Below are 15,501 nucleotides of genomic sequence, written 5' to 3'. Positions count from 1 at the left end.
GGCTTTGCCATCCCTGCAGAGGCTTGGGAAAAGTTTGCAGGGGCATTTAATTGACCCTTAGTACCATCGGGCAGGATGGGAAAAAACAATTTTCTTAAAGAGTTTCAAACTGTGTTGCCTGGGTCGAGTGGGAGAGGTCAAAGAATTTAAAAGAAAGCAGGGAAGTTACATTGATTCTATCAACAAAGAACATAAATGATGACAAGGTTTTCCAAAGGTTAGCCAGTAAAGATTTCCATTTCAGTAGTAACATTGTATTCACCAACATTACTAAAGAAGTCAGATAGGGCAAGAAACATGAGCAGTCAAAGAACTGCATAGGTTTCAAATCAATCCCAACTTATTTTGAAGAATAATGGTAATGGTTGTTATACAAATTAATTGTTGCAACATCCATCGCAGTTAACAGACTGTCTCTGTTTCCCAAATCCATACTGCACATTAATTCTAAGCAGGTTTGAATAAATAGTGTTGGAAAAGTAATCAAATTAAGTATTCTCCAACCAGACAGTATGTTGACAAAATATGATTGATTTTGAGTGTGCGGTTGATGGACGCTTCCTTCACAACGCCATGATACAGCAATACAAAGAACATGGAGGAGCTGCTCTGTAGCTAAACAATAACTGAGTGGTTGTGATAGAGCTCCAGAAAACCAAAAAAAATAAGTATTATATCTTAAAAAAACATTTTGCTGTTTTATTTTCTAAAGTTGCAGTCTAACATTGCACATTGTATCATTTCCTGTTAGTATAAAATGGTAAAGTACATCACCCTGCTAACCTGTGCCCTATCAGGGTGGGTTGCACACTGGCCAATTCTAGTTTCTGCAGTTCTATTATGTATTCCATCCTACCTGCACAATGGAGTCCTAGTTGTGTTGCTTGTGTAGGGAGGCCTCTGTGGATGAGTAATGTTAGCATAATAAGCATATGTGGGTATAGCATGCTAACCTGCTAACATACAGTATCTGGCCATTTCAGTATGGATACTGTGGTCATTTACATTGTGAATAAAAAAATGTACTCAATTCATGTATTAATACATCCCATTCCAATGCAATTATTGTGCAACTTCAATTGACAAAATGTTTGTTGCATGAGCTCCCATTCACATGATTACCTGCTGGTCATGGGTCCAAACTGCCAAACAGGAAGTGAAAGCATCCAATAGGCTTTATAGTAGAGGGAACTCAGACTGTACAATTTTTCGTTGGTATACAAACTGCTAAAATAGAATACTATAGTATGATGATCAGTATGTAATACATTATTGTCAGATAAATTTGGGACATGCCATGTGACTTCAGTTCCTGGTTCAACTTAGACCTACCGTACTTGCCGTAATTGTGTTTGTGTGAGTGTGTAACAAGGGATTATAACAGTCATTTTGGGTGTGCTCACTTTAGGTTTTACCTCGAAATGAAATGGTCTATATAGACGTTTGGCTTGTTTACAATGTGTCTGACTGCTTATGTTTCTTGCCCCATCAGACTTTGTTGAAGCCATATTGCCGCAATCATGGATCTTAATGATTACTTGGGTGAGAATGATGATACATAACAGATAACAAAATATGGTTGTGTCTGTGACAATCAGACCCAAGTTTCCAGAAAGTGCAAATTTAACAAAGTTATGAGTACTTAGATCTCTCTGCCCTGTCTACACAACCGCAATTCCCTTTTTTCACTCTCATAAACTCGCTAGACAAACTTTTTTGTGGAACCAGCAACTAATTTAAACCCTGACATCATAACTTTTAAAAGACTGCACACAAGTATTCTAAGTTCAAACTGAAAAAATAAAATAAAACACAATAAACTTAAGCTTATAAACTTTAGCAACAATTCACTCTCACACACAATAGACAGTGACAGCTCAAAGATACGATTACGATTGTAAGAAGAACGTGAATGATATACATGCATCTCAAATTTAATAAACCAAACAATACTTTTCTCCTACGGTCTTCACCCTTAAAATAAAAAGAAAAATAAATGAGTGCAGAGTGGCAGAAAAACACAGAATCTAGTTTGTACAACATGCATCCTCTCCAAGTCTCTGATTAACAATAAGAGGTCAAACACAGATGGCTGAAAATTGAGCGTCAGCGTCAGTTCTGGCAGGCCAGGTAGTCAAGACGCTGCTATTGGCCATCGACACGGTCTCATCAGCTGATCTGCTCCAGCTGAGCTGCATCAGCTGATCTGTATTAGCCCATCAGCTGGTCAACACCCCTCGCTGCTCAATGGCTACACTCAAACAGGGCGCCCTATTTAAACAACCCGGTCTCACGCCAGGTCGTGTAATAGTCACGTTATTTTGATTCATAAATTCGTGTACAGGTTATGATTTTGACGTTTTTTTCGTGTATATGCAACGACTTTTGAACGTGTACAGGTCACGCTTTTCGAACCTGCTCTGGGGGACCCGACAACGGGGAAATGAGGCGCCACACGCCGGCCAAAACAACGGGACGGGCCGCCACTCGCGATCCACCCGCGCAGGGGCACACAACAACGGGGAAATGAAACGCCGCACGGCGGCCAAAACGACGGGACGGGCCGCCACTCGCAGGACACGATCCCCGGCCGCAGGGGCACACAACAACGGGGAAATGAAACACCACAACAGGTAAATGAAACGCCGCAATAACGAGACGGTTGGGGTTAGGAAAAAAAAAGAACGGGGAAAGGAACCATCACACGCGGGACACGCCGACAAAGGAACTGCAACACGCGGGACAAAGGTACTGCCACACGCGGGGCGCGATCCCCGGTCTCCAGGGTGAAAGTCCTGTGTTTTCTGACCCATCCACCACCCCGACCAACTTCCCTACGCGGACTTTCGCCTTATCAACTACTCGCTACCGTCAGCGTTCTGGGATCACGAAATATGCTTCCCATTAAAATGCATTGCTTTCAATTTCGTAATTGCCACACGAAAAAAACGGCATTTATGACCTGTAGTAACTAGCAATCCACCATTGGCAACTACTACAGCAATCAGAATGAGAAAATGTACTTTTGTTGATTTTTGGTGAATATTTTTAACTTTTAATTCCATCCCGTTTCACTATAATGTGACATATGACAAAATCAAATATCCTGTGAATATCAAACCTGCTGCTAACTTATACCCGCTCAAAAATATGACCTATAGTAACTAGCAGCCCACTATTGGCAGCTACTACAGCAATCTACAGAAAATGTATTTTTGTTGAATATTTTAAACTTTTAATTCCATCCCGTTTCACTATAATGTGACATATGACAAAAAGGTGATGGGTAGTAACTAGCAGTCCACCATTGGCAACTACTACAGCAATCAGAATGAGAAAATGTAATTTTGTTGAGTTTTGGTGAATATTTTAATCTTTTAATTTCATACTGTTTCACTATAATGTGACGTATTAAAAAAATGTGACCTGTAGTAACTAGCAGTCCACCATTGGCAACTACTACTGCAATCAGAATGAGAAAATTTACTTTTGTTGATTTTTGGTGAATATTTTAAACTTTTAATTCCATCCCGTTTCACTATAATGTGACATGACAAAAATATGACCTGTAGTAACTAGCAGCCCACTATTGGCAACTACTACAGCTATCAGAATGAGAAAATGTCTTTTGGTTGAGTTTTGGTGATAATTTGAATCTTTTAATTTCATACTGTTTCACTATAATGTGTCATATGACAAAAATATGACCTGTAGTAACTAGCAGTCCACCATTGGCAGCTACTACAGCAATCAGAATGAGAAAATGTCTTTTTATAGATTTTTGGTGATTTCTTTCCTGAAAGAATCCCAGTAGTCTATGTCTCCAGCCTGAGTAATGTAATTTGTAGACGGTCCCTAACTCAGCCAACAGCCGGAACATAGATTGAAGTGCTGTTCTATTTTGTATAGGCTTTGCCCTCTAAGCCACGCTATGGGTTTATCCCTTCGCGCATGCGCAGTCGTGAAGATTTTCTTTCCCGTCCTTGCGTGCCGCACGGGCTTCAGCTACGTCCGCAATTACTGTATAAAAACAGGGCGGACCCGTTGCTCTGCTCCCACTTTTTCTTCAAGCAAGAGCAGTTATGAAGAAGGTAATGAAAACTACCAGCTCCAGCGGCGTCCGCCTCTGCCCCTCCTGCGAGGCCGGCTACATCTTCTCGCCGGACCTCCACCCCCGCTGGGCGGACCGACGCGACACCGTCGACGCCCTGGAACCGCTGGAAGAGGGAGTCTTCGACGGGCACGAGTCCGATGACTCGTCTCCCCCGAACGACGACTCTCTCACCGGGTTTCCTTCCTCCCCACTTGGAGGACTGGATCTGGAGACAGGAATCGATGCCTTTCCGCTACGGCTCTCCCCGTCTCCAGAACGGCCAGGGGCACCGCCTCAGCGGTCTTCCCCTCTGCCGCAGGTGGCTCCACCCTCCACCACCAAGGCTCTTTTTATGGACCTGCCGGAGATCATAAAAAGGGCATTCACACGGGTTCATGGCGACACAGACGCAGGCTTTCCTTCGGTCCCCCCTCTGGAGCAGATCCTGGCGTTGATCCTGCTTCCGAAGGCTACCTTCTTCGGCCACCGGAAGCCGACCCCCCCCCCTCCCCCCAGGACCAGGTTTGCGTCCAAGTCACTGACCTAGCTACGGAGATCGGCAAGGCTATGACCGCCATCCTCACCCTCAGCACGGCGACCACCGTGGCGTTGTGGAGGATCCAGGCGTGGCAGACTGTGGCCCAGCGAAATATCTGGCTCCACATGTCACAGCTAGCTAGCCACGGCGGTCAGGCGCGAGCTCCTGTACGGTCCCATAGCTCCCGATGGACTATTTGGACCTCGTCTACAGACGGCCACATCCCACCTCCACCAGGCAGCCGAAGAGGCGGAGCGGCTACGGCGGCTTGGCTCCTGGAAGGCAGCACCTCAACAACAGCGCCACCGCTCCACCAGCCGCCATAAGAGGAAATGCCCCACAGCCTCTGCTGCGGCTGCGCCCTCCCAGGCTTCGATCTCCGCCTGCCCCACCGCAGCGACAGCCGGCCCCCGACCGGCAGGCTTCACGGGGTCGAAGGATCATGAAGGTGTCCCCCACCTGGTCTAACCCGCCCCCGGAGCCACCCACCAAGCAGCGGCGACGGTGGCAATGACGAGGCGCGGGGAACGTCTGTCCCTCCACGGTTGAGAATCGGAAACACAACGGCCCTTTTAAGGGCCACTCAAGTCTTTCTAAAGAGCAGTTTCCCCTCAACCTAGCAGCCCTTGTTCCCACTGAACACTACGCTGATAATACGACTGATGTTCCCCACACAAGCACAAGCACACACCAGGTCACCGCTGCTCGCGAAGCTGCACCGCTCTCTCAGTATACAGACAGCGGGAGCAGACGCCAAGCCGCTACACTTAGCGCTGCTCAGTTCTCCTCCTCCCCCTGGCTATGCCAGCGGGATGAGGACGACGATGACCCACCACCCTTTCTACAGGGCCCTACCTTGGGCTGGGTGACACGTTCTACCCACGTCTCGCCCAGCGGCGGGACAGGCTCTGCGCTTCCTGCTAGCTATGTCTGTGAACAACACACAGACATGCGCGCATCCGCTCTCAGAGCACAGCGCGGCATGGATCAGACTGACACACATGGACTCGTGGGTGTCAAAACTGATATCACGAGGCTACACACTCCAGTTCGCCTCCCCCCCGCCTCGCTTTGCGGGCGTGTTGGAGACAACTGTGTCGTCCCAGGCAGAATCAGACGCCATGACGTCAGAATTACGGGAACTGCTGTCAAAGGGAGCAATTTCCTGTGTTCCTCCGGGGGAGGAGAATGAGGGTTTTTACTCCCGATACTTTCTCACGCCAAAAAAGTCAGGCGGGTTTCGTCCCATCCTCGACCTGTCCCAGTTCCACCGGTGCGTCATGGTCCGTCCATTCCACATGTTGACTATCAAACATGTGTTGGAATGCGTGCGCCACCAGGAGTGGTTTACATCCGAGGATCTGAAAGACGCTTACTTTCACATCCAAGTCATCCCCAGACACAGGAAATTCCTGCGCTTCTTTTTCCAAGGGGCTCCTTTTCAGTACAACCGACTGCCATTCGGTTACTCACTGGCCCCTCGCACTTTTTCCAAGTGCATGGAGACGGCACTTCAGCCGTTACGGAAAAAAGGCGTCAGAGTCCTGTTTTATCTGGACGATTTGCTCATCCTGGCTCCCTCTCGGGAAACGGCGGCGCTACACACCGTGTCAGTCCTGCAGCACCTGCAGACACTCGGTTTCGCCATAAACTGGCAGAAAAGCGCATTGGTTCCCTCACAATCGATAGTTTATCTGGGCGTAGTGCTAAACTCAATTGTTATGAGGGCCAGGCTGTCAACGCCGAGGCAAGATGCGCTGCTTTCTCTCCTGTCGCGCACCACGCCCCGCGCAAAGGTGTCAGCGCTGTCTATCATGCGCCTTCTGGGCATGATGTCCGCGGGATACATGGTAGTACCCCTGGAGCTTCTCCACATGAGGAAAATCCAGAGGTGGTTCCTTCGTCAGCACATCGACACCATACTCCACAAGTGGCGAATGCTGACTATCCCTCCCTCTCTGCAGTCAGACCTGTCATACTGGGGAAACCCCCAGACCCTGTCAGCTGGGGTTCCCCTGGGCAGAGTGACGTCATACGTGACAGTGTACACGAATGCGTCCCTCACTGGCTGGGGAAGAATGTGCGAATAACAGGTGGTGGGAGGGGAATGGCCTCCTCCTCCCCTCCCACACATAAACTGCCTGGAGCTGTCCACGGTGCAGAAGGTCTTGAAGCACTTCGCCCCGAAGGTAGCAGGGAGACATGTTGTGGTGCAGACAGACAAGACTCACAGCAGCGGCGTTCATAAATCGCCAGGGCGGCGTACGCTCGGCCTGGCTATTGGAAATAGCCAGGAGCCTCCTGCTGTGGTCTCACAGTCATCTGCTGTCCCTCAGGGCCGTCCACATCCCCGGGATACTAAACCGGGCGGCAGACCTAATGTCGAGGGGGGACCCTCTCACAACGAGTGGAAATTGAATCCCACTATCGTTAGGAAGCTGTGGAGCAGGTTCGGGGAAGCGGAGGTGGACCTGTTCGCCTCACGAGAAAACACAGCTCTGTGGTTTTCCTTGAGCTCACGGGACAACCCACCCCTGGGCGCGGACGCTTTCTCCCACCATCCCTGGCCCAGAACCCTCATATACGCTTTCCCCCCGGTCCCTCTGATCCCTCGCTTCCTGGAACTCATCCAGGAGGAAGGCCTGTCGGTCATCCTGGTGGCACCGGAGCGCACGAACGCATCCTGGTTCCTGACGCTGGTCCAGCTGCTGGCGGCTCCCCCCTGGCAATTGCCGTGGCACGAGGACGCCCTGTCACAGCTGGACGGCGCGATAGCCCACCCCCCGGTGATAACCCAGCGACTGTGGGGCTGGCTGCTGAGCGGGAACGCTTGCAGAGGTTAGGCTTGCCACCTGCCGTGGTGCGCACCATTCAGAGCGCGAGAGCTCCCTCTACAACAGCGTGTTACGCGGCACGTTGGTCCGCTTTCCACCGCTGGTGCACGGAGAGGGAGTCAGACCCCATATCGTGCCCCCTGCCCATCGTACTGACTTATCTCCAAACACTGGTAGATAACGACTTGGCCCCATCCACGATCAAAGCCTACGCGGCGGCCATTTCATCTTGCCACAAAGGCTATGGAGAGAGAACGGTTTTTGCGCACCCCCTAGTTAAACGTTTTTTGAAAGGTGTCCGATGGCAGAAACCTGCGTCACGCCCCAATGGGATCTGACCCTGGTACTCCGAGCTCTGGGGAAGCCCCCTTTCGAGCCCCTGGCACAAGCCCCTCTCAGGTTGCTGTCTCTAAAAACGGCGCTCCTCCTTGCACTGACATCAGCCAAGCGAGTGAGCGACTTATGTGCGCTGTCAATCTCGCCGTCCTGTCTCTCAATCAGAGGAGACGGGAGCGCAGCCACCTTACAGCCCAACCCTTCCTTCACACCAAAAAGTATAACAAATTCCTTTCGGTTGAGGGTTTTTTCCCTCCAGGGTTTTTTCCCCCCGCCTCATAACAACGACGCGGAGGAGGCCTCTCACAGATTGTGCCCGGTGCGTGCGTTATCACAGTATGTTTTACGCACGGCGGACATAAGGCGGACACAGCAGCTGTTTGTTCACTACAGGGAACACTCCCAAGCGGCGGCCCTGTCGAAACAACGCCTGTCCCACTGGCTGAGCGAGGCTATCACCCAGGCCTATAACGCAGAGGGGGCGGCGCCCCCCCCAGGGCATTCCGGCACATTCTACAAGGGCTCTGTCTACATCGACAGCCCTGTTCAGAGGCATGTCAGTGGCCGAAATCTGTGCTGCGGCCTCTTGGGAATCTCCATGCCCTTTCATCCGCTTCTATTTGCGGGATGTGTCTGAGCCCTTCCTGACTCACTCGGTCCTCTCTTCTCACAACGACGAATGAGGCCCCGTCGTATGTATAATTGTATATATTATGTACATATGTATATGTTTTTGTCACTATAATACAATCACGACATGTGCCGCTTTATGTTTTCTTCTGCCCCCTCCCCTCCCCCCTACTCTGGGTGTCTGGGAGGAACTCGGGCATCCCATAATTATCAATCATGTATTTCCCTCATCAATCATGCACGCCTGCATTCTCGGCTTGGGCTTTCAGCCAGCTAACAGGTCGTTGCCATGGCGGCACATGAGAGATAAAGTGACAGTAAGGGAAAACAGTTACTCTATGTTCCACTTGTGGGATCTGTCGCAGGTGGCATTGACTACATCAGCTTTGCCCTAACCCATAGCGTGGCTTAGAGGGCGAAGCCTATACGAAATAGAACGATAGTTACGTTATTGTAACTCCAGATTCTATGAGTATAGGCGTAGCCCTCTAAGATTCGGGCCACCTGCTCCTATTGCATTAGCTGAAGAAAAAGCTGATGTTGGGAGCAGACCAACGGGTCCGCCCTGTTTTTATACAGTAATTGCGGACATAGCTGAAGCCCGTGCGGCACGCAAGGGCGGGAAAGAAAATCTTCACGACTGCGCATGCGCGAAGGGATAAACCCATAGCGTGGCTTAGAGGGCTACGCCTATACTCATAGAATCTGGAGATACAATAACGTAACTATCGTTTTCGCTTGTAAATCGGTAGCGACAACAAATACCATTGTGATTTTTTTTTGATACAGTGTCCTAAGCTGTCCTCAACATACTACACTAGTAATGTAGTGGAATTTTATTGAAGACACTGAATGGGGGTAGGTCGAAAACAAATATCCTGCGAATATCAAACCTGCTGCTAACTTATACCCGCTCATTTACGTAACCTGTCCACGACTTAATAGATTACAATAACGTGACTATATAACGACCTGGCATGAGACTGGGCTGATTTAAAGCAGATTCAGTTTGCTCCTACCTGCTTGCTGCTCGCTTCTCTGCTGCCCGCCACCTCCCCAGCTCCTCCTGGTCGTGTGTGACGTGGCATTTGCTTCTATGTCATCGTTGCTGCTCTGTTCATGTGGGGGAATAGTTCAGCTCACAGTCCTAAACTGTGTGAGCGTTCCCTAATGCTGCTGCTGTCCTCTGACTCTCTGCTATTTCATGGTGCTCATGAAAGGTCAGAGGACTCCCCTGAACAGAGCCATACCGCCAAAATTTAATTCAGAATGTATTAGCTGAAATGCAATTATTCAATAAAAATGTCCTAAATAATTTTTATTGTCATGTGTGTTCTTGACTTATGGACCTGACAGAACTTCTTTTATCGCTCATTAAGATACATACATACACACACACACACACACACAAACGTATATATATATACACACACACACACACACACACACACACACACACATGTATATATATACACACAAAATGCACAAAAATTATGTGTATCACGTACTGCTTCCCAAATGAGGACCCTTTATTAAAGCCTTTGATGCTACATTGGTTTGACTCAACAATTGCAGCAATGTTGTGAATGCTGTTATGTTCTGCATAAAATAACAAGTGTGGCCTCTTTTACTTTCTTGTGCCAGAGTTGTAAAGCAGAACTAAAAGAACATGGCACGGTGGTAAAGTTCAACCACCGCTTCAAGCTCTCGCTATATGATAATTTATTCAGGAAGCTAAGAGTAAGTTGAAGAAACATAGAGGAGAGCAGACAAATAAAAGTTTCCTGTCATTAAAATAATCAAGACTTAAAGGTAATCTACCATAGAGAAAACCATCTCTATAAATGTGATGTCTTCCTTATTTTGAGTCACCCATTTTTAAATCTAGCTTTTAGGTTGGTGGACAAACGCACCATAATAACAAAGAAATCAGTTGAGCAAAGAAACCTTATTGATGACAAAGATTAATGCACATTAAAGTGCAGAACAAACTTGAACCATGCCTTTCAGTTTGTAATTCAAATCTAACCAATTTTGGAACAACTTATGACTTGATAAGCAGCAATATGACTGCCTTATAACCACTTTCTGCAAGTAAAGGAGAGCTCAGTTCAGTGCTGGGATTTGCCTATAATCAGCAAGCTCAGAAAATAATCAAAGAGATCAAAATACAGTGATCTAAAGTCTTCATTAAATGAAAGGCTTTAAAACACTATGGCTGCACATAAAATAAGTTATTTGGCATCCATTTCTAAAGAAAGTAATACATATAGAAAGATTTGTAAAACTAACACATACATTAAAAACTTGTAGAATTAAAGAGATGGATTGCAAAATGATCAATAAACGTTACATGAAGTTTTGGGTTTAATAAGCACATTATCCCAACTTTAAATCCTCTCTTACAATCTGGTCAAATGTAAAATATAAATGTATTATCCAATCACCACCCATTGTTTGTACAGTCTGTCCTTCCTGCATAGAAATAAACAGAGTAAACAAACTACATTTTCTCCTCTCTCTCTCTCTCTCTCTCTCTCTTTCTCTCTCTCTCTCTGTTTTCTTTCTGCAGTGAAGTCAGAGCACTGGCTCAGCTGGTATTCAATGACTTCAGCAGGGCAAATTCTTTCTGATGTGGGGGCTTGACCCAGTGTCCCAACTCAGGCCCAGGGGGTCCTTATCACTTAGCCTACTTGCTGCTCAAATGACCTGTGCAGTCTTGGTGTATTAGCATTCAGTTTTGATTGGCGTGGTCAAGCAATAACAAATTAAAATAATGAAAAATGTTCTAGTAGAATTAAGTGGAACTGGGGCTTATCTCTAGCAGTCAGATTAAAGACAATGGGCCTCATTCACCAATATCTTCCTAAGTTTTCTCTTAAATATGTTCTTGAGAAAGTTTCTAAGAAAACTTTACGCCGGATTCATGACGTGTTCTTAAACAGCAGATTTGTTCGCACCTGTGTTCTTAGGATTGATGAATCCCACGTCTTCGTAACTGAAAGCGCGTGCCAGTTCCTAATTAGCATAAGAAAACGCCCCAAAAATTCCCATATAAGGACATGACACTTCCTGTGCACCTCCTGGGAGACAGGTTTTCGGAGATTGTCGGAGCCGCGGTGGAGGAAGTACTGAATCTCAGTACTTAAATAAAAGTACAAATAACCAGAGACATATTTACTTTAGTAAAAGTAGAAGGTGTCCACAACCACAAATAAGTGTGTGAAGCAGCGCAAATGGGGAGATGTGAAGAGGTCCAGCCAAATAAATAAGATATGAACGCGTCTTACGCAGCCTGGCGGAGGAGTAAACGACGCTGTGGAGAGAAATAGATGTCAACTTTGATTTAAAAACGGGAATAATATAAAACAAACATTTTCACTTTTACCAGAGGCTGTATTACCGAGGGTCAGCGGCGCTGCGCCCGGGCTCTGCGGCACCAGAGCCGGCTTGGATCAGCGGTGCCCCATATATACAGTATCTACGGCAACCAAACTTCACTGGTGAGACAAACGTGTGACGGTCAGGAAGACGTTTTGGCAGGGGGGAAACTGATCAGAAAATGTAACGGAACATTGTAGAAATGTAGTGGAGTAGAAAGTATAGATAACTGCTGCAAAATGTAACAAAGTAAAAGTCAAAAGTAGGCTATGCACTATTGAGTCTACTTAAAGGAGAATTCCGGCCAATTTTTACGTTAATCTTGATCGCTATAGCTACGTGAGTACTTTCGATAGAAAAAACCCCGACCCGAATCAGTGCAGGTAACACTGAGAAGCTGCAGCTACGTACTACAAGCGTCCCCTGAGCTAAAACGGCAGTGCTCGGGGCAAGTTTTAGAGTGCCTTTGTGCCTCTTAACAGACACAAAATGCAATTAATATGTCTGTGCCACAAGAACAGGGCCCTTACGTGTCAACAAGATGCGTTTTCAACTCAGACATTGTTTAAATTCACCTACCCTGGTCCCTGTCTCGATCCTGCCAGTAGCTAGCTTGCCCTGCTAGCTGATAGCCGTTAGCTGCTAGCTGCCGTTTGGTGAGTGTATTCCGACAGGCTTCTGTGATAATCATCCCAAAAACAATCCACGGAGCGGTGGTGGTGTGGCTATGTCCTCCAGAGGACAGGTCATGTCATGTCTTGAAGTGTATTCCCCTAAAAAAAAACAATAGTGCGGTAGTAGCTGTTAGCTGCTAGCTGCCCTCCGTGAGTGTGTACAGCCAGATAGCTGTTAGCCGTTAGCTGCTAGCTGCCGTCCGGAGAGTGTATTCAGCCAGGCATCTGTGCTAATCATCCCAATAAAAATCCACGGAGCGCCCGGTGGTGTGGCTATGTCCTCCAGTTACTGAAGGCTACCTTTAGCTTGTGCTTGGAGCAGCAAGTTCATCTGCCTGTTTCCCCTCTGTCGGTCAGTCTCGTTCTTTCCAACTCTTGGCACAAAGGCACTCTAAAACTTGCCCCGAGCACTGCCGTTTTAGCTCAGGGGACGCTTGTAGTACGTAGCTGCAGCTTCTCCGTGTTACCTGCACTGATTTGGGTCGGAGTTTTTTCTATCGAAAGTACTGGCGTAGCTATAGCGATCAAGATTAACGTAAAAATTGGCCGGAATTCTCCTTTAAGTAAAGTAAATTGCAGTGTTAGTGTCTTTTTTGAATAATATGATTTTTTATCAACAAATGATCAGAAATACATTACAGTACAATACTATCATTGTAAACGACTGTGGAATTAAATAAAATGCAGTAAGCAATCATTTGGAGCAAATTGTCATCACTCAAATGTGCGTAAGAGTGCTTTTCAGTGTTCGGAGATTTTGTTCTTAGCTAAGAACAAATCCAAGTTAAGAAAACATTAGTGAATGCCAGAATATTCGTAAAAAAGTTTAAGAACACATTTCTTCGTAAGAACGGTTGGTGAATGAGGCCCATTGTTGCTAAGACATGATCTAGGTGGGAGGTGGAGCTCGGGGTGGGGCTGAGCACTGGACAGGGTTAATTCTTCTTCCACTTGCACCCGACTCAGTTTAATACAACTGAAGGTGGCTCACAGAGTGCACCTAAGCAAAGCGAGACATATACCCAGATTCCGAATCTAATTGTGACTGCTGTGGTAGTTACAACTTCATCTCTCTCACATGTTTTGGTCCTGTCCAAGGATTGCGTCTTTTTTGGTCTTCAATATTCAATGTGCTTTCAACAGTCATGAACACTAGAGTGCAGCCCTGTCCATTGCTGGCCATTTTTGGAGTGCCAACTGAGCCTCTCCCTATTAATTCAAGCAAGACTGACATAGTTGCTTTTGCCACACTTTTAGCAAGACGGCGAATACTCCTGGCTTGAAAATCTAGTTAGCTCTCAGTGGGGTAAGTAAGTGATTCCTAAAAAAGTGGCAGCCTTTTATTTCATACTTTAACAGTCTATCTGTTCTCCCTCCTGAATAAGTTGGCTTATTGACAAAGTCCAGTATTGCTGTGTGTGTGTGTGTGTGTGTGTGTGTGTGTGTGTGTGTGTGTGTGTGTGTGTGTGTGTGTGTGTTAACTCTACAATATGCGATACTATAGGTGGAAGAATCAAAATATCCATGCACTCTCTGTGTGTCTGCTGATGTGTTACAGTTATATCTGATGTTCCAAATGTAAAGGTGGGTTCACCCAATATTTTTCCTAGATAAAGTATCTACTCATCACTGTAAATACCTTTTAAAAATGCTTTTACAGTTATTTTAACAAAACTTTCATTTGCAAGTAATATTTTATATTATGTCACAACTTCTACTCTACTCTTTTACAGTCATGTTTGTGAAAAATGTCATTAGTCCCTCCATTGCTCTGCAAAAAAAATTTTTTCCCAAGTTTTCTTTCCTCTTTTAGACGTATCATTTGAATACTGGCAGCTGTGCAGCATTTAATCAATCTGAGCAACACTTTTCATCACTGTCAATAAACTGACATTTATCATTCGCTGTATACTTCGTGGGAGACAGGGAAGCGCTGATGCACTTCACTGTGGTACAATTAGACAGCCTCCTAAATCAAACTCGCCTGTTGATGTACCACCAACTGCAACAACAGTCAATTTTCCTCAGCATAACCCTGGCAGATTCAGCTCTCTGTCTCATGGCATCCTTTCTAACAAATCTGTTGATAACCCTCTTTCCCATTGTTCTGGACACCTCTTATCCCTTGGTTGAGCGACAAAAATGGTCAGCTGTCAGAGATTTAACTCTTCACCCTGAGGTAGCTATCCCTTCTTTGATATCTGTGGTTGTATAAAGCAATGTTGGAAATAAGTAATCAGGGGCCTATTTCAACAAATGTTAAACATCATTTTGTCTCCTGTTAACTTAGACATGGTTATCTAGAAAAAAACAACAACTTGTGAGCCATGTATGAGTGAGAGCCCAGTACAGCTCACAACTCTATCTGCAATTTCCATGCAACAGTAACATTGGAAACGTGACATTGACACTATTTGGGATCAATGCTTGCAAGACAACTTTTTGGCAAGTTTGGCAGGAATGTGTAGTGAGTAACCTGCGTGTGTCTGCATATGCATCCTCATGTGCATACGAGAACACAAAAAGTCTTAAAAACATTGCTCCTTACTACTAGTGGTCAAAAACTCCACATGGTACTGTTAATTAAAATATGGTTTGAAGCCCAAAAAGCCCATGATAGTTGAACTATCAACTAATACACCTTTCACTTTTCTAAACACTTTTTGTCAAATTAACTAACTACACAAGACATAGACAAACATAATACACATAAAGACAGGAATAAATCCCTCCCTTTTCCCTTCCTGGGTTACAAGAAAATGGTTTTACTGCAATGCCTACAGTATATGCATATATATACATATATCTGCACCTACATATAAATATGTACATATATAAACACATACTGTACATATCCAGGCATTTCATTTACTTAGTATGTACTGCCTTGGCTAGATGTTGCCTCTTGTCCTGAATAAATAATGTCAAACCATAAAAGTAACCAATCACTTTGAGATAACATGGGAGGGTTCTTCCATTGAAATTCAGTCAGTTTTTTTTTTTGCTGCTGTCAGA

The 15,501-nt window shown here is 46.0% G+C and overlaps 1 protein-coding gene across 1 annotated transcript in view; it reads right to left on the bottom strand.

Annotated features, from left to right (window-relative positions):
• Positions 1-1,508, bottom strand: part of LOC114571321 (matrix metalloproteinase-17) — a 45,477-nt gene extending 43,969 nt beyond the window's left edge. Inside the window, exons 1-2 of the mRNA XM_028602221.1 lie at positions 1,469-1,508; positions 1,123-1,142 (exon numbers count right to left, since the gene is read on the bottom strand). Of these exons, the coding sequence (XP_028458022.1) occupies positions 1,123-1,142; positions 1,469-1,508 (60 nt within the window). The remainder of the gene's footprint in view (positions 1-1,122; positions 1,143-1,468) is intronic.
• Positions 1,509-15,501: the final 13,993 nt, after the last annotated feature.

The sequence above is a fragment of the Perca flavescens genome, chromosome 16 (assembly GCF_004354835.1).
Source record: "Perca flavescens isolate YP-PL-M2 chromosome 16, PFLA_1.0, whole genome shotgun sequence".
NCBI classification, from domain to species: domain Eukaryota; kingdom Metazoa; phylum Chordata; class Actinopteri; order Perciformes; family Percidae; genus Perca; species Perca flavescens.
This window is presented reverse-complemented; position numbering and strand designations above follow the sequence as displayed.